The sequence below is a fragment of the Gorilla gorilla genome, chromosome 17 (genome assembly GCF_029281585.2).
Source record: "Gorilla gorilla gorilla isolate KB3781 chromosome 17, NHGRI_mGorGor1-v2.1_pri, whole genome shotgun sequence".
Classification (NCBI taxonomy): domain Eukaryota; kingdom Metazoa; phylum Chordata; class Mammalia; order Primates; family Hominidae; genus Gorilla; species Gorilla gorilla.
Genome location: NC_073241.2, coordinates 41,886,998 through 41,905,851, shown reverse-complemented (window position 1 = coordinate 41,905,851; position 18,854 = coordinate 41,886,998). Strand labels below are relative to the sequence as shown.

Sequence of the window (18,854 nt, the reverse complement as noted above, 5' to 3'; positions counted from 1 at the left end):
AGAATAGGGTGTTGTGAGCGTTTCTAGGTGAACTGAAAACCAACCCATTCTTACCCCACACCTTACTTTTTGCAACCTTGGAATGAAGGGAATTATCCATATGAACTCTAAAATTCCATGTTTATATGAGGGATATTTTCCTGTTTGCTGTTTACATTTTGGTGACGGCATCCATTTGAATAATAAAAGCATCTGTGGTCCAGATCCGGTTTAATCCATATGCTTCCAGAGTCCTTGATGCTTCCTGTACACTCTGAATACCACCAACAGCAGAAAACGATTGAGTGCGGATTGTTAAAGGGGAATGATTCAGGATAAAAACATGAGGACTGTCGCTCCCTTAGGAGAGAGCCCTCCGCTCCCATGTCCTCTGCACTGTTTTCACATGAATTGTGTAGAGGATCTGGAATGGAATGTTGCCATGTGATTAGGTACCAGTGAGACAAATTCTGTCAGTGATCCTTCTGTATTTTAATTTATGCAGACCATAAAAGATATTCAGTCTGTTCTCTAATTTATAGACCTTCTTTTGAAAATAATCTAATCTGACTACAGTAAACTAAGATTTTTGAAGAAATATATTCTTTTCAGAAGTTCTCAAAATTACTTATAGCTATCCCCCTAATTTATCAACTGCCACAATCAGTCGCACCCGGTGAGCATATTTACCCAGTGATCAGCAGGGCCGCAGCGGGTTCCTGCCTGCAGTAGGGAGGGGGTCCTTGGAGAGAATGTGGTTTCTTTGGAGGACTCTCACGATTGTTTAATGAAGATATCTATGCACGCCCCATTGTGTTCTGTATAATTGCAAGTGTGACTGTTACCTCTGGAAGATCTCCTTAGGCAACGAAATGGCTATTTTACTCAAAGTGTTTAATCAATAGAGAATCATCGTTTCACATCCGTCAATTCAATTTGGACAGCAAATCCATTTAATTAAAGGTAAACTGTGGTACAAAGGAGATGCAAAAACATATACAATTATAAAACAACTTCATTTAACCAGGAAACACTTAATTGACTACAAACTGGGTAATGATTTTGAAAAATATGAGACTAAAAGAAAACACATACTCACAGACTAAAGCAAGGAGAAAACCATATAACTTTTTTCTCCAATCTTATTGAAGGCTTATTCAGTATTTTAAATACTAAGTTCTGCATTTTATAATTTAGAGTAATGAGGTTTCTTATATAAAACTTCATATCATATGCCAACCCCAACCTCTGTAAACTTTATTCTGATAGTATTCCTGCAAATACATACATACACAACATATTTACACACGCACATTTTTGTTTAAGGCTAGCTATTCCCCCCACACACACACATTTGCCTGCGTGAGTAACCAGACTAGATCTCTTTTACAATTTTCACATTCCCCATATCTGATCAGAGGTTCTTCCCAAATGTATGCACATGACACGCACACACACACACACACACACACACACACACACATATGCATACACTTGGACATGCACACACACACATCCCTATCTCCATTTCAGAAATGTTCTTTGCTTTGTTGGGAGCAGCAAGCCACTGTTTGTTCTGAGTGCAGACCATGGTCTCTCTTGTTCTGAATTCTGGTGAGTTGTCACCATGAATGAATGAATTTCCTGTGGGGAAGACAGGATCATCTTCCTATCTGTTTCTCATGCCTCCTGTGTCTCTGCTGTTGCCGGTGTTAGAAACCTTAACCCCTTGGAGTCTGTTCATCTCTCCTGCTGGTTCTGCTCCCTGGTATGCATGCAGCCAGTGACTGTGCAGGCATCAGGCGACCTCTCAGCCTACTTTAGGCAAAAGCCAGAGAATAAAAGAGAGGATCCTTCAAGACATGTACAACCCAATTATAGAGGTATTACATAAGGTTGTACACGAGAAGGAACAAAACACCTTCAGCTGCCATGTTGCCTTCCCTGCCAGACCATAGGCTTCTGTGAGCAGAACCCCGAAAGGCTGGACACAGAGAAAGTATAAGTGACTGTTTTGGGAGAGGTGGAAGAATAATTACAGAGGAACATGTAAGCTGCTGCAAAATAACTGAGTGCATATGAGGGGAATTTCTGTGTACTGCCCTCCTTCTGTTGATTTCTTCTACATTGGAAGAAGAGACTTGAATCTGAAGCCATACAAGTATGTATAATATATTCACTAAGGATGTGAGTGAAGGTCACTACACCTGTTTGAAATGACAGAAATGTATCTACATTTAGCCTACCCAATTAATCCTTTTGTATTAAATACTTGGTAATTCAGCCTAATCCATTATGTCCCTTTAAAAAAAAAAAGCAGAAGTCGTTTTCACTCAAATATCGATGAAATACAAATCAGGCTTCAGAGACAATTCTTTACGTGCTATAAGTCATCTGACACTTTTGTGTCAGCCATCTCTCATGCTGCCACAGTGGCAGGATATTACAGGATCAAAGCAAATTTGCAGGTCTGAATAACAAGTGCTGCTCTGAGCATGCTCTCCTGGCTCCTCCAGGTAACTGCGAGCTGTGTGCAGATCAGCTCTTTCACATTCTCCAGCTGAGCCTATGGAGACGCCTGTGCCTGGGCACCTGCCTCCATGGTCACCCCTGTGGAGCCCTGTCGCTAGCCTTCAATGGGCACTCTTGCTGCTTTGCCATAATTGGCCGACCCTGGAAAATCCTCACTTACATCTGTGCGTGGACTTCTTGTCTCTTTGCCATTTTACTGGCCTGGGCTTGGGGCCTCTGTTGTGTCACTCTGTCACCTCTAACTTTGTCTGCCACAGTCTTTGGGGTACATACAGGTGGTCACCTGCCTTTGTATCTAAAAAGTGCTTCAGAGGGCAGGGAGCCTGCATGTGTAGCAGATGGACAAGTGCACCTGGGACCGATGCATCACAGCCTGAGCGGTTTTACAGTGTGGTTCCAGCACATTCCTACCTGCTCGGGTGTGCACAGTTGGAGTTTCCCGGCACCATCATTGGACGCAATATGGGACAGTCTCAGAGCTGCAATAGCCTGCCTTCCTTGTTCTGCTCATGAGCCCTTGAAAGTCAGTTTTTCTCCCGTTTTGCGCACAGCAGGTATATCCTATTCTTGAACAATTTGCTGAAAAGCAGTAAATGAGGTCCTTTCTTGAAGGCAGAATTCTTTTCTCCTTTCTCTACTTTCCAAATCTACTCCCTGAGCCCTTCCTCTGCCTTAGAAGGCTTAGGGTTGTCTGGCCACATAAATACATGAGTAACCACTGGGGCCTCTCCCAGGAGGATAGGACCAAAGAAACAGAAAAATCCAGTAACTGGTTTTAGATAGAGCCTTTACACAACTGCGTTCAGACTAACAAAGTGGCAAAGACATCAGTATCTCTACTTTAGTTTCATGAACTAAGGAAATAAATAAGGAGGAATGTAATTCAGTAGGCTACAGACAACCAGAATTCACTGCCTCAGAATTTTTTCTCTGAAAGTGCCTGCCACATGTCTAAGACCAGAGAAAGACAGCAACTTATGCATAAGCTACCACTCCCTGTCTGTAGGACCAGGTTTCTAGCAGTGAGAAGGTGGAACAGGTCTGGACACACCTCTGCCGTGAAATCTATGCAAAAAAACCCCTTCATACCCAACAAGAAGATAGTGTGTCAGTTGCTTCCCTATGCCTGAATTACAGGTTTGTAGAGCTCAGGACAAGGAACGTGCATTTGGGTAACATTATTTGAAAATTGTGGGGGTGCTGCTGAGTTCCAAAAGTGGACTGGTCACCTTGGCCAATACTAGCTGAGGAAGCAGAGGTGAATTAGCCCCCTGGTGTTGCACTGGATTACTTGCTAGGACTTTGTATAAAGAAGCACAGTCTGAAACAGACGCACTGCAGGAGACCAGGGATGAACAGTGGGGAACACTGCCTGCAGAAGGGGATGTGAAAGGAAGCTGGGAGTAGATGTTTCAACACCCGACACTGTTTGGATTTACATCTTTTAGCTTTAGATTGTCTACTGTAAAATAGAAGCAGAACTCTTATCACTTAAAATTGTAAGTAAACAGATGTCTTTATTCTAGAGTAACATAGCACATTTGTTATCTCACCAAAAATAGATTCTTTTCTGATGTTGTAGAGTAGAGAATCTGAAACCAACAGTGTACGTGTGGGAGCTTCAATCCATTCAACTGGTGGCATCATATACTTCACATCTTAGGACTGCTTATGTGATGTGCAGTCAAGGATTGGGCAGGTCATATATCATGTCACTCCATCCTTCAATGCCTTTTGATCTGTTTAGCAGCTCCTTGTGACAAACTAAGGAAGAGAGTGAGGGTGGTGAGACTCAGATTGACCCGTGTCTTTTGTAAATTCTTCTTCCTTTCTTCCTTCCTTCACCCCTAGAGCCCTTTATTTCCTCAAAGAGATGAACTGGGACAGGTACGCACTTCAGACTGTCTCAGAGGCATTTAGCCCTGATTAATGCCTCTGAAATTAAAGCTTGTTATCTTCCTAACACTGATACAGACCATAAAGCATTGTGTGTTACAATAAATGGAGCACCTGGAGCTCTATACTGAGTGCTGTTCCCTTCTCAGTAGCAGAAGTGCTGGGGTAATGGTGACCACCACTAACAGTTACTGGACATTTCTTATGGGTAAGTCAATGTGGTGAGTCTTTAGCTCATCAGAGTGATTAAGAAATAGACATGATTGTTATTCTATTCTCCAGATAATAAACTTAAAAGACATTAATAAATTGGTCCAACTTCATACAGCTAGTTAATGTGGGACCCAGGATTTGAACTCTGGAACCCATGCTCCTGACTCCTAAGGCTTCCAAAGAACCACATTCTAGAATCACATAATCAGATAACTGTAGGACTCAGAATACCTTTAATAATCATATGGTCTTGTATCCTCTTTTGCCAGTAAGGAAACTGAGTACTAGAATGGTTCAGTGACTTGCACAAGCTCACAGAGCTAGATTGGAACACAGCTAGGATTAGCCCCAAGCCCTGCTGCCTGCCTGCCAGGCTTCTTTCTGTTACAGCCCACTGTGTCATCATTAAATGTTCATTTTTAAGATAGGCTATAAAAACTTTATCCGAGGTTCTTAAAAATAAAATGTTATCCTTCTATCTAGAAGAAAAGAATATCGTGTGTGTGTTTCAAGAATTTTCCCAGGTCTTGACTAAGTCAGAGAGGTCACATCTTGGCAACTTGGGAGACACAGGAGACCCAGTGCCTGAGCTCACCAGCTCTAGGAACCCTGATATGTGCCTGTTATCCTGCCACCCCAGTCCTGAAGCTGCTGCCCTCTTCTCAAGCAGTGTGAAGGATCCAAGCAAGCCGCTGGTGATGGGGTTGCCTGACACCTAGTCCTGGGTGATCCCCGGCCCCAACTGCTCCCAGCTCTGCCATATCCGACCTACTCACACATCCCTTGTCGCAATTAGTTCACACCTTGCACTTAGCAGCCCATCCCAGCGGGGCAGCTGCCTCAGCTGCAGAGAGCCCCATGGTGGTGGCAGTGATTACATACACCTACACAAAGGAACTAGGTACCCTTTAAAAACACTGCTCCTACAGAAAACCCATTCCTGTGTCCTCCTGCTCCTGTTGAATACAAACTTTCCTTCCCAATACAATTCCCTTTATTTCAAAGTGTAGCATCAAAGTGCAGCGAGAAGGGCCTCAGAAGCAGCTGACAGTCACGAAATAGTGACTGCTTCCTGCTGCTGTCGGAGGATCGCACCCTCCCAGCCCCCACCTGCCAGAGCCTCAAGACCACTCCAGCTGCCCTCTGCCAACTCCCCAAGTCTAGAATATCCCTCTCTTCCATATCCACCCATAGAAACAGCACTCCATATTTCTGTCTCATTTGTAAGGTAGTTTCCCTTATGAAGCTTTGCATACCTTTGTTTGGAATTAGCATACTTCTGACTGCCAACAGCAGTTTTCATTTTTAAAATTTTAATGAATATTAACTTGTGCTGAGCATGTTCTAGGTGCTTTACAAGGAAAAGAATTGAGTTAATATTCATAACAACTCTCTTATCCCATTTTACAGATGGGAAAATGGAGCCAAGGTCACACAGCTAATAAATGGGACCTGGCTTTGAACCCAGACAGTGTGGCTCTAGGGAATGTGCTCTTGACCAGTCAACTTGCCCCTTATTCTGCCTTGAGTTGAGTTTGTTTACACATCTGTCTCTTAGTCACTATTAGAACTATGTCTCCTTGCTCTCTGCATCCCCAGCAATGCCCAGTCCGGGCTCTGCTTGTCATGCGCTTTCAGGGCTATCTGAATGACTGGCAGGACAGCCTGGACACCACAGCCCGGAGCTAAGCACAGGATTTCCCTCATTGCAGCCACAGTGTTGGTCCCTTAGGTCTCCTATCTCTTAATCTCTCCCAGCTTTACGTTACGTGTTTGTAAAATAAGGATAATAGTACTTACCCCACAAAGTTAATGGGAGCGGGCATATAATCAGATAGCGTTAGGAGTTGGAATCGTTTTCACCAGCATGTGATCTAGTCTTTGGCACATAAGGAAACTGAGGGCCAGAACAGTTCTGTGACTGGCACAAAGTTGTAGATCTATACTGTGACCCTGACACATGTGAAGACTGACAATGACAGAAAATACGGATTTCTTTTCTCAACAGATATATCATGTACCACTCTAAGAAACATCCTCTCTGATGTACCTGGCGGCATATATATGTATTCTAATAATGTCATTGCTCAAAAGGTTTCTGAAGTTCTTATTTCAGAATAATCTGTAGAGTAGTATGTGACACTCTCTGTTTATTGCCCTTGCTGGTGGCAAATCTCCCTCCCCTGGCAGGAGGACTTACATTTGGGGAATAGCTAAAAGTCAAGCTGAACCTCTTGAATAAGATGGGGAACAAGCAGTGGAAATAACATGTCTCCTGAAAGTCTGGTTGTAGTTTGAGTGATGCTGCTTTCTGATTAAGTTTTCATCAAGATGAGGTAAGAGAGAAAAGTAACAAGACAGATTTCTCGTGTGGTTTGTAGGATAACACTTAAAATTCCACAAGGGTACCAGGCTGCATGTTTCTTTACAGCTGATGAAAACCAGCGTTGTGGGTACAGATGTGGCCTTGTGCTTATAAGTATTGTATGCCCATTAAATAACAACATTAACGAACAGATGCAATTGGAAAACAGACGCTTTGTGAGGGTACTTTAAGGCAGGACCGTAAAGGCATGAAAGAGAGATTTACTTATGATATGAAGTTATTTCCCAAACTGAAACTATCCAGACTTCCAGAAGCTCTTGATGTAGTGCCAGTTTTGAAATAATCTTCAAGGATGTTTCCCAAGGAAGGTCCCCCTTCCAAATAAAGCCAGTATGAAAGGAAGAATCTAGGAAAGCTATGATAAGCCAGGTACTTAATCAGCAACTTTATATATACTTTAAAAAATCTCATCTAATCTTCACACCCTCCCTAAGAAGTTAATAATAGGATCTCATATTATGCATGAGAAAACAGGCTCGGGGTGGAAGTCACTTGCCGCATGAGAAGACTGAGGCTCAGGGAGTGTAAGTCACTTGCTGCAACATCACAAGGTAGATGGGAAAAAAACCCATGTGCATCTTACTCCATCACACTGAGACCAGAGCAATCTGTGTCCTCAGGATATTTAAATGAGTAATATTTTATTCCTGTGAGACCTCTAAACCAAAAGGTTTGGGGATACAATAAATCTGTTATCTTGGAAACAAAGCTGGCAGCTGCTCTTGGCTGGGCTCTGTGTGGTAGCTGTGCCTCATGGCAGTGTTTTTGCTCTCACTATCCAATATCCATCCACCCTCTTCTCAGCGGGCCCAAACACAACTATTAATAGAAGTATGGATACTCGGTTTGGATATCTCTTTCAAAACAAAGAAGAGTCTCTTAAAAACTCTTGAGAAATCAAAACTTGTAACTGCCTTATTCTTTTTCATCCCTTCTTCCCCTTTAAAGTTGTGTTTATTGGATCGCATTATGGTGCCCCCAACTTAAGAGCTAACAATTACATTTCTTAGTCCTTCTTCATCATGGGTTTCTTAGCAAAATGAGTACTCATGCGCATGCACATAAACACACCTTCAGTTCTGCCCAGACTCCTTCCTGTGGATGGGGAGAGTTGCTGACACAGGAGGCAGAGTAGAAACGCAGCAGCTTGTGCTAACGGACAAAGGAGGAGGATGGTTTCAGAGCGTGCATTCTGCTCTCCTGCCGCACCCCTCCACCCGTCTTCAGTTCTGCCCCGCAAAAGGCAGCTGAAGGCATTTCAAGGCTTCCTACTTTGTTTCTGTTCCAGAGGCCAAGCCTCCTGGTAAAACTGAGGAAAGTGTAAAGCACCTTGAGTTCCATCCTCCCAAAGGGCCCTGTAGCTGGAGTCAGAGCCTGCGTTTCAGCCTCTCCTTCACCACCATCTAATTTATTGCCTTGAGCAAGCCACTTGCACTCCCTAGCCCTGCCCGTTGCTTCTTCCTTCCAGAGCACAAGGAAATACAAGGAATGAACAGGATCGAGACCAGCCTGGCCCTTGCTAGGTCTCTTCTGGGCAAATCACATGCTCTTCCATCCACTAAGTGAGGCCACAGATGTCAGAATGCAGCCATCCAGTGTGTCCAGTTCAAAGTAGGAACTGCTTGGTGGATGGGAGTTGCAATGATCTTGAAAATGAGTGTTTGGAAATTGACTGTCTCTGAGATTCCTCGCAGCTATATTTGATTTGAATCCCGTTCCCCAAAACCACCTATTGTGTTGGGAGTTAATCAAACCACACTGATAGGCAAATGGACATGCCAATCTCTCTCTCCCTCTCTCCCTCTCTCTCCTCTTGTCAGATAAGGTTTGAGGAAGAGAGGAATCAGCAGGGGGTTCCCCCTAGCTGTCCCTCCACCATCATAAGCCATGCACAATTGTCAGTACTCACCTCTGCCCTCCTCCTTCTCCGGGACACCCTGCCTCCTCTCTCCAGGCCTCCATGGGCTCCTCGGCCTCTGAATTCCTGTAGACATCTAGGGTCCAGATCACAAAACGATCACTTAATAGTCGGAATTTTCATTTGTTCAATTTCCATTTTTGGATAAACTGGGCACATGGCTAAATGTTTTCATCACATTGTATCAATTAATCCAGTGGTTCCCAAATGTATCTACACTTCAGAATGGCCTGGGGAGAGGGGGGCTTCAATAAACTACTGATACCTCTGTCCCACCCCAGAAATTATGATTTAATTAGAGTATGGCCTGGGCTGTAGAATTTAAGACCTCCCTCCCCCCAGCTAAGTGATTGTAATGTGCAGGCAAATTTGGGAACTGCTGACTTCTTAGAACTCTCTGCCATAGGACTTATAATCATGTCCTATTTACAGATGAAGCTTCTGCAGTTGAGCAAACTCCAGTGAGCCCCTCAAGCTCACGTCCACACTGCGTGAGAGCCGGCACTCCAGCCTGGCAAGACTGCAGCTGTGCTGTCTCAATCCTTGCTACCCACAGTGTGGTCCAGAGACCACAGCATCACCTGGGAGCTTGTTCAAAGCGCACATTTTCAGGCCCCACAAAGTCAGACCTACCGAATTTATTCAGAATCCCTCCAAGGGAGTCTCATGCCTGCTTCACTTTGATAACGGCTGCTGTAGTCATGTCAAATGCCCTGAAGGTTAGAGTCATGTGATGGCAGCCTCGGGAGCCACAGCTCTGGCCCCTAGCCATCCTCTGACTTTAATTTACCTGGGTATTATCTGGGCTGCTGGTTTAAAATGGCCCACCTCAAAGATCTTTTTTCAGGAAGTTAGAAATCCTGGAGTTATAGCGCTTTCTGTGCTGTTTCGTGTTTGTGAGTTTTAAAGCCAACAAGGATCACCCCTTTGGAGCAGGGACCACACATCTATTCCTGCCGCCCTCTGGCAGTAATGAGCAGGTGGCAGGGCTCGGGACTGTTAGCCTGATTGATGGCCTGGTGGAACCACCACCAGGGCACTAAGGTAATTAGACGATCTGTTTCTGGACCTTGCTTTCTGGGCTGGAGGCTGCCGCCTTACGTGATTAGGATGCGTGGGAGGCGCAGCCTCCCCTAGAAGCTGTGCAGGTAGCGCTGGGCTGCAGGAGGCAGCCAAGCCAGGCGCACGATCAGAGCAGGGGCGCCTCCCGTTCCTTGGTTCCTGGGCTCCATCGGGCACCTCCAAACCAATAGTTCCAGAATCTCTGTATGCAGACCTTAGAGGACAGGAAGCGACTGCGAGCCCCACACTCTCCAGACACGGAAACTCTAAATGCAGAGAGAACGAAGCATATTTTGTCTTCCTTTAACTTTTTTTTTTTTAAGTAAAATAATAACTTGACACAAGTCCAAGTAGTTAAAAAGATACTAAAAGAAACCCAATTTAGAAGGGCTTTTAGGAGGCTGAAAACAGATGTGGCAAACCATTTCGGGATATTCTGGGAGATGAGATGGGGAGGACCGGATTCGAAATGCCTGGGCCGCCTGTTCTGGGCCCGCCCCGCCAGGTGCCTGTGCTCCGGAGGGGCCTTGCCCAGCACGCATTCTAGAAGGAAGCGGCCCCGCGCCTCCTCCCTCGCAATTACCGCCCGGTCGGAGGCATCCGGGCGGTGCGAAGTCAGCACCGTGCCGAGCAATTGAGAGCAGACGGTGTTTTCATTGTTCCCTCGCTTCGCTGGGAGAGCGGCGGCACTTGTTCCGCGGAAGCGCGGCCAAAGTTGGAAGCCCTGGCGGCTGCTGCCTGCAGCCGACGCGCGGGGGCGCCCGGCTTCATCCGGCCGCGGGACACCAGGAGCCTGAGAGCCTGGAACTGGGTGCGGGGGACAGCCAGCCCGGGAGGGCCCAGGGTCGGATTTCGGATGGAACCAGAGCTCGCTCCAGGGAGTTGAAGGAGTTGGGAGCGTATCTCCCAATAATCCCAAAGAAACCGAGCTTTCAGTGCATGCAAGGGGCATTTGATTTCCCTCATTTCTGAGCACTGAAGCACTCCACTGTCGTATTTTTGAAACTCGAGAACAAGGAGGTTAAAGAGTCTAAATGGAAGACTAGGTGACCATCCAAAATATCATACATCAATTGCATCTTGTAATTAGTAAAATCATTTTTATTACTTAAGATAAATCTTGATAAGGTGTTTTTATTAGGTAAGATAAACCTGGTATAACATACATTGCGGGTGTGTGTGTTTTGTTCAGTTGTCATTTTCAGAGAAATAAATGAATTTTTAAAGTGTATATTTATTCATCAATAATTATTTTTAAAGTGTGCCTGTATACTATATATGTAGTTTTATATCTATCCCACTACCTTCTGCTTGCATAACTGAAGTCACAAAAAGGTAAAAACTAATCCCCCAATATACAGAAGAATCTAGTATGTCCCATATAAGCATCTTTGCTAACTGGCATCGTGAAAGTATGGTGCTGGACACTCTTGAAATGAAATCATTGTTACTGTCAAATTAGACATCTCCACAAATATACATGATCTGCTCAAACCGACTTTACATCTGGGAAAGGAGAAATTGTAGGTCTCTCTTACTCTGGGATATTTTTGATAGAGCAAAGGTATCCATGATGTAAATTTCTGAGATATTATAGATAAGCCCTTTATAAAGTCACAAATAATATTCCCATAATGAGGGGGGAAAAGATTCCAAAGAAGGCTGAGCACTTACTGAGGGCAGGGACCATCATTGTCTCCTGCTTTACAGTATCTGCAACTCCTAGCGTATCTGGTTTACGTCTTGCCAACTAAAGGTAATGAGGCTTCCCTGGAAGGGCACTGAATCCATGGCCAGAAAGTTTCACAAGGAGGCAGCTGAAATAACCAGCCACATAGCTCATGGGGGAACATCAGTGCACCTCAGGGGGTTGGCATTCTGGGAGAGGTCCTCTCAGCTCAGATTTCTTTTGTAAACTTTCCCAGTCTGGGACTTTCCTTCCTACACTGATTCTGTGACTCTCTGCATAAAATTCAGTTTTATATATATATACATTGCATATTTAGTGCGCACAGGACACAGCGATCAGGTGTTGCAGGGTTTGCAGAAATAAGCAAAACAACACCCTTTATGTGCTGGCCAGGAATAAGTTTACAGTCAAACAGTGCAAGAAGGGCATCATACCAGGGTCAGAACAAGCATGTTTCATCAGGGCAGCAAAAAGAGCTCACATCTATGGAGGAGTCTTTGAAGGAGTGCAGCATGTGAGATGTACTTTAAAGAATGCAAAAAATCTTCAACTGGGAAGAAATGGATGGGAGGAGAATATTCTGAACAGAAGGAATGGTGCGAGTAGGAGTTTGGATCATGGGGTACGTTTGGGGAACAGGGCAAACACTTGTCCTTGAACATAAAATATATGTGCATAGAAAAGAGAGCTATAAAAGATAAGGCTGGAAATGCTGGTTGGGGCCATATTTAAAAACTGGTTCTTACCTGCCTGGCCAAATAATTTGTATTTAGTTTCAGAAAGTAGTTAGAAATAGGAGATTCTTGAGCAGAACAAGTAAATGGCACTGGGATTACACATTGAGAGAGTTTTTCTGGTATTGGGACACATAGAATGCCCATGCAGGAAGACAGTAGAGCCTGAATTTAGGATTGTGGCAGAGGGATTAAGAAGTTGGAAAATACACTTTGAGAGCTGCTTCAAAGATACTCCTAGCCTTGGCAAATGGTTGGGTTTGGGAGAAGGAATGGGTTGATTAAGGGAGTCATAGCAGTCACATAGGAAGTCAGGAAGAGAGCAATGACTGTGGGGCAAAGAATTCTCTTTTAGACTTATGGTCTTTGAGGTGCTGGCAGGACCTCCAAGGGAAGATGCTCACAAAAGAAGTTAGAAATCAAATTCAGAAGGTTGGACACAGCGGCCCATGCCTGTAATCTCCACACTTTTTGAGGCCAAGGCAGGAGGATCGCTTGAGGCCAGGAGTTCAAGACCTGGCAGCATAGCAAGACCCCATTGCTATAAAAAATAAAAGATTAGCTGGGCATGGTGACATGTGCTTGTAGTCCTAGTTACTTGGGAGGCTGAGGAGGGAAGATCGCTTGAGCCCAAGGATTCAAGATTATAGTGGGCTGCGATCACACCACTGCACTCCAACCTAGATGGCAGAGCAAGACCCTGTCTCTAAAAAAGAAAACAAAACAAAAACAAACAAAAAACATTAAATTCAGCACATGGAGAAACAGGGCTAGAGTTACAGAATAGAAATTCATCCATGGAGGGGCAGGGACAGGAATAGATGAAAATGCCAGGAATCCTGGGGAGGCAGAAGAGGCCAAGGACAGAGCCTTGAGGTGGTCACGTGTTCCTGCCCAGCCTCTGGTCCTGCTCTCCCCTCGTTGATGTCTAGAAAAACATTCTTACCAAAAAAAAAAATACAATTTGCTAGGAGAATTTCAAAAATATGACAGTGGAGTGCTTCAATGCTCAGAAATGAGGGAAATCAAATGCCCCTTGCATGCAAAATTCTCCCACCTGAGATTAGTTAGAGGCTTCAGACAATATGGAAAGACAATTTCATATTTTAGGAAGTTTTGTTTATTGAATTTATTTATACTAAAATGAATCTGTAGTTCTAATTTGGGAAAATGACTTAGCTACTTCCTTCAGAAAAAATATAATTCTAATCTTTAGTGTTCAATCTGATTTTCTGCCCACTCCTTCTAAAAAGTTTTCAATCACTTTCTGAAACTAGAAAGAATTCAAAAGAAGAGCTAAAATATTGCAAACTTCCTTCACAGTTTATTTTTGCAGGCCGTTCTCTGAGTAGAGATGCACAGGAAATGAATGGTTACAGTAACTGGGATGTTTGTGGTAAAAATACAATTTTTTAAACTTAGATCATTTTTCCAGGTTTTACTTCTCCCATAACTCAAATATTGTTTTCTTCTGAGAAGAATAAAAACACAGGTGATCTACAAAAAATAGACCTTCCTCTTGAGTATACAATTAACTTTTGTGTGCAAATTTTATCCTATAAATCATAGTGTGACCCATCATGGGAGGAACTCCAAAAAAACCAAACTGTAAACCCATAATTTCTTTTATGTTTTCTGAAGGTCAAATGCTGCAAATACTGGCCAGATGACACAGAGATATATAAAGACATTAAAGTTACCCTAATAGAAACAGAACTACTGGCAGAATATGTGATAAGAACATTTGCTGTTGAAAAGGTAAGTTTTCATACTGCTTTTAAAAGCTATGGTCAGACACTAGTGGTACCATACTAGCCTCATTAACTTACCTAGGATACTTTACACATGCTCGTATCTCAATGCAGGTAGGCTCTATCTGATGGTTTCTCAAGATTGCATCTTGCCCTCTGATTCTATAACAGCTCAGTTCCATCTTTAAAACAAATCATTCTCATTTCATAAGAATCTATATTTTGCAAGTAAACCAAAATTAATGTCTATTTGTTTATTTTATTTCCCTGGTTGATATTGTTCTGCCCGTCTCTCTTTCTTCGTTCACAGAACAAAGTTTGCTAAATTTTGATAAATGTCCTTCCAGTTTGGTAAATTTCCTTCTTGGTGTATGTCCATATGCATTTCCCAGTAGGGAGTTAGTATCAGTGTTGAGACACAGGTCCTAACTCCTCCTGGAATCTCTCGCTTCCTTGTGGCTTTCCAAACCTCTGGTTTAATGTGGACTGATGGATTTTCCAGGTGGAAGTGACCTACCTGGAAACCTAAGTGACTGATCTCCATCAGACATGGGACACTCTTGCATGAACCAGCGCATTCATTCATGCTCACTCCCATACTGGTTTTCCCCTTTTGTAGTCGCTGGTGTTGGGTCGGTGAATGTTCTGCTTTGGTTCTGCCCTGCCTCATCCCATGTGCATGGATGGGGCTTCTTCTCTGGGAAGCACTGTAGGGCATAACAGGGAATTTCCTTATTCCCCCTCTTTCTGCTGACATAGGGAGGGGCCGGAGGTGAAGCAAACTGCAGTCCATCCAGAGAAGTGTCACAGGTAGGCTCTGGGGAAAGTGGAGGTGATGTGGCTGAGGAACACTCTGCCTTCCAAAGATCCACAGACTTTTCTATCCAGAGTTGATTCTCCATAACCGAGCCCTGCACAGCTGCCCTGGACTTAGGGATCTTGGTGTGAATTTGTTAGCTTCTACTCATGTAATAGTAGCAGGTCTTCTTGGAAGACCTGGGTTATAGGCAGATTGCTAGGGAATTGGATTTTGGCCTTCCTCTCCACTCTATATTCTCACTGCATCTAAATGCGCTTTTTAGATGAATAAGACCAGTTTTAGGAAATCAAGGAAATTGCAACATCTGCTTATTGGCTAATTTAGTCTGATGTTTTGAACTACCTTTCCTGGTTTGCAGATCCAAATTTGTCATAGAATCACAAAGCTGGAAAGACTTTATTTTAATCTGTTTCTCATACTGTTTAGCATTTTTTTTCTTAGCCTGTCTTTTTTAATAAGCAGGCAGAAAGCTTGGAGACTTCAAAGAATGAGGAGTTCTGGTTGACTCAGTTCTTCAAGTTCTGAACCTCACACTTTGATGTCAATTTTTTCCTTCTTAGGCAGAATTGGAAAAAAAAAACACATGGAGGATTTTTGTATGGCTGTTGGCAAGAGCACTCATGAATAACCGCATTAAAACAGCGATAAAAGACCCTCAATATTTTTTCTTTAAAAAAATAATCCAAAAGCCATCATTTAAACATGGAGTTTTTTTGAACAATAGTCAGCTCTCTAATAAGCTGAAAATGCATCTCTGTAGCTAAAGGAAGGGTTTGTTTGTTTCTTTCCTCTTTTTTTTTAACCTCTTATTGTACTCCCCTGAATTCCCAGCTGCACAGAAATGTGTCTGAAATATCCAGTCATTTTAGTCACTAGACAACCAGTGAAGAGGTGGTGGAGGGAAGAGAAGGAATAAGGAGCTTGTTAATGCATTTGGGGAAATCAAAATGACACGTTAGTGATTTTCTAACCGGGCAATTGGAATCTTTAAGGAAAACAAATCATTAGTACTTTTGTAGAGCATTTCTTGTAGGTTTTAAACTTTCTCATTAGAAAGGAAAGAAGAGAACAGGTAAGCATGTACTTTGAGATGCCTGCAATTCTGATTCTATTTTGAGAGCATGTTGCATCAAGGGACCTAAAGGTGAAAATGGATTTGGGCTCTGCTCTGCAAAACAAGCAGATGCAATGCACTTTGGAACTCATGAATTCCTGCTTTGCATCTGATTGTTGTCTTTTATTTCCCACATAGCTGATGATTCCAAGCTAAACAGATTTTAAATAATACACAGTACCCAGAGTGTCAGAAGGAAGACACCCCTGAAGTCTCCATGCATTTAGGCTATCTGGTGAATCTATCCCTGCCTATTCTGGGAGAAACAAAGTTGACAATGGTCACTGAATTCTCACTACCCAGGAGCTGCCTAGGATTCAGAAAGGGCATGAGAAGATGATCCTCCTGTCTCCAAGACAGAACATGTATTATACAAGACAGAACATGACTATTCATTTCACAAGTATTTCTTAAGCACCCACTTTGGGCCAGGGACTATTGTATGACTTGGGTCAAAGTTAAGTGACTAACTGGGTGTGGTGGCTCATGCCTGTTAATCTCAGCACTTTGGGAGACTGAGGCTAAAGGATCGCTTGAGCCCAAGAGTTCAAGACTGCAGTGACCCATGATTGCACCATTGCACTGCAGCCTGGGCAACAGAATGAGACCCTGTCTCGGAAAAGAAAAAAAAAAAAATATTAAGTGACTCTCACATTTTTGTATATAACATTAATGCTTGTTATGATGAAAAATCAGGAAGTAATAGTATCAAATTGGGAGGTATTTGGGCTGTGATCACTGGTGACATCTATGATGTTCTTCCCCAAATGTATTACATTCCAAAACAGAAAAAAGGAGACACTGCTATGTCAATGAACAAGAATGAAAACTGGATCAGAAACCATTTCCTTTGCCACTCTTGTCAATAGCAAACATATTCAAGGGTGGAGGTTTAATTTTGAGAAATGTTTTCTACATTCCAGAAACTGATATTTACCTTGCTCAGAAAAAGAGTCTTAGATCAGTTGAGAGCTGTAGTTCAGCACTTGAGGATGCTGGAACTCAAATCTAACAAAGCTAGAGAGAGAAGCACACCCCATGCTCCCACTCCCCAAAAACCCCACACCCCAAAAACCCACCAGGACATGAAGAAAGATATGCCCCTTTTTTCCCCCTTGGAATAAAGTATTTACCGTCAATAAGCTTTCCCAGTTCATATATGGGAATGCATACCACCAAAATGGGATCACTCCTATGTGGGTCATCATGCAGAAAGCTGGGGGAGCTTTCTAGGGGTTTTGAGCGTGACACAGCCTCAGCTGTATGTTTTCTAAGGGAGACCATGGCACTGGCAAACATTCCCTTGGTTTTAGGGATAAGGAATTTGGGCTCCTAACCACCTAATCATACTACTCTGGGATCACAGAGCCTATTTAGCAGACAACAATATTGATTTGCATTTGTGAATCCCCGACTGCTTAATTCCTTATAGCTTAAACTCTAGTAAAGAATGGCATTTTCACAGAGAAGTAAAGCTTCAGCATTTGTGGGTTATTAAATGAAGACATGTTAACACATGGGTGCCAAGCAAGTCTTATCTCGAAATCTGCAGTTGTTTGCTTTTCTGGTCTTTCAAAGCACATAAAAATTCTGAATTTCTCCTTTGCTCACTAAGTATGTGTGAACAATGATTGATGGTGAAAGTGATAAGGTTAATGAGTGTTTACTTTTAAGATACAATAAAACCAAATGCAGAAATGGTTCAGAAAATGATCATGGAATGAGAGAAGGAAGAAAGTCTAATTTGATCCTAGATGTACATGCAGCGTTGATTCCGGTTTTGTTTTCAAAACAGTATTTTGCTTTAAAACACAGTCTTAATATATAGGCTTATACTTAGAAAACAAAATTGACACGTATAAATTACCTTAATTATTCTCAAAACAAAAGTAAATTAAAACCAAGAGCAAACCGTAAAGTCTCTTTCTTTCTGCCTTCACTACAGTTGAGTGGCAGGCAGCTCCCCTTCGATTTACTGACCTAGCATAGAATTCCAGCAAAAATATCTTTCGATTCCCATAGTATATATTGGCTTACATGCCTGTTTGCCACAAGCAGACTGTGACAGCCACTCAAAAACATATTTCTGTAGCCCTAGCACCTCCCATAATGCCTGGGGCGGTGTAGTCACTCAGATTGCTAGCAAATGGATGAATGGGTAAAATATTTACCCACATTAAAAAGAGAAACCTAACAAACAGAGCTGTAAATGCAAATGAGTTCTCTGACCTGTCTAGTTGGAAAGGTGTCCTCATTCATTCCTACTGCAAGCATCATCTGAGCATGCTCAGTGAGTGTGCACCACTCCAGTCCCTGCTGTGAGAGGTACCAGGAAGCCGGAAAGCCCCAACACGGAGTTGGTATTGAGCACACAGACATCCTTTAATTTCTTCAGGCCCCTCTTCTGTGCCTCTTTCTCTACAGACTCTCACCTCACCAGCCACCTTGTGATCTAAGTGAGACAAACCTTTAACATAGTCTACTTTTTAGAAAGGAATTTCAAACAACCCAACCAATTCATCCATTTGCTGGAATTACACCTAAAAATTAGCATTTTCCCCAAACATCATCTCCCTTTCATACCCAGACATCTTCCTAAGGGTACAATGCCTTCCACATTGTGTGTGAGATCTAAGGATGGCCTCTTTCCCCAGCAGTCCGCTGTTTCCTAGCCCCAGACTTGCTACCTGGGGACTGTTTCCACTCCCCCAGCTATCTGTGCTTATGTGTGGTTTGTTTTCCCTTGTTCTCTTCCTTGT

The 18,854-nt window shown here is 43.1% G+C and overlaps 1 protein-coding gene and 1 long non-coding RNA gene across 18 annotated transcripts in view; one reads left to right on the top strand and one right to left on the bottom strand.

Moving 5' to 3' along the window:
• Nucleotides 1-18,854, top strand: part of PTPRM (protein tyrosine phosphatase receptor type M) — an 826,718-nt gene that overhangs the window by 776,670 nt on the left and 31,194 nt on the right. For 9 of the 17 annotated variants that reach the window (XM_031003686.3, XM_055368829.2, XM_055368828.2 and 6 more), the window contains one exon: nucleotides 14,052-14,168. In XM_031003686.3, coding sequence (XP_030859546.1) covers nucleotides 14,052-14,168 — 117 coding nt within the window. Of the gene's footprint in view, nucleotides 1-14,051; nucleotides 14,169-14,920; nucleotides 14,972-18,854 lie in introns of all 17 variants that reach the window. The other 8 variants (XM_031003684.3, XM_063699394.1, XM_055368827.2 and 5 more) reach the window with 1 other exon arrangement.
• On the bottom strand, nucleotides 751-10,203 carry LOC134757420 (uncharacterized). Its single transcript, XR_010131307.1, has 4 exons — nucleotides 10,026-10,203; nucleotides 8,916-9,000; nucleotides 8,078-8,158; nucleotides 751-4,275 (listed from the first exon to the last, which is right to left on the bottom strand). It is a non-coding gene; the product is annotated as an uncharacterized lncRNA (long non-coding RNA).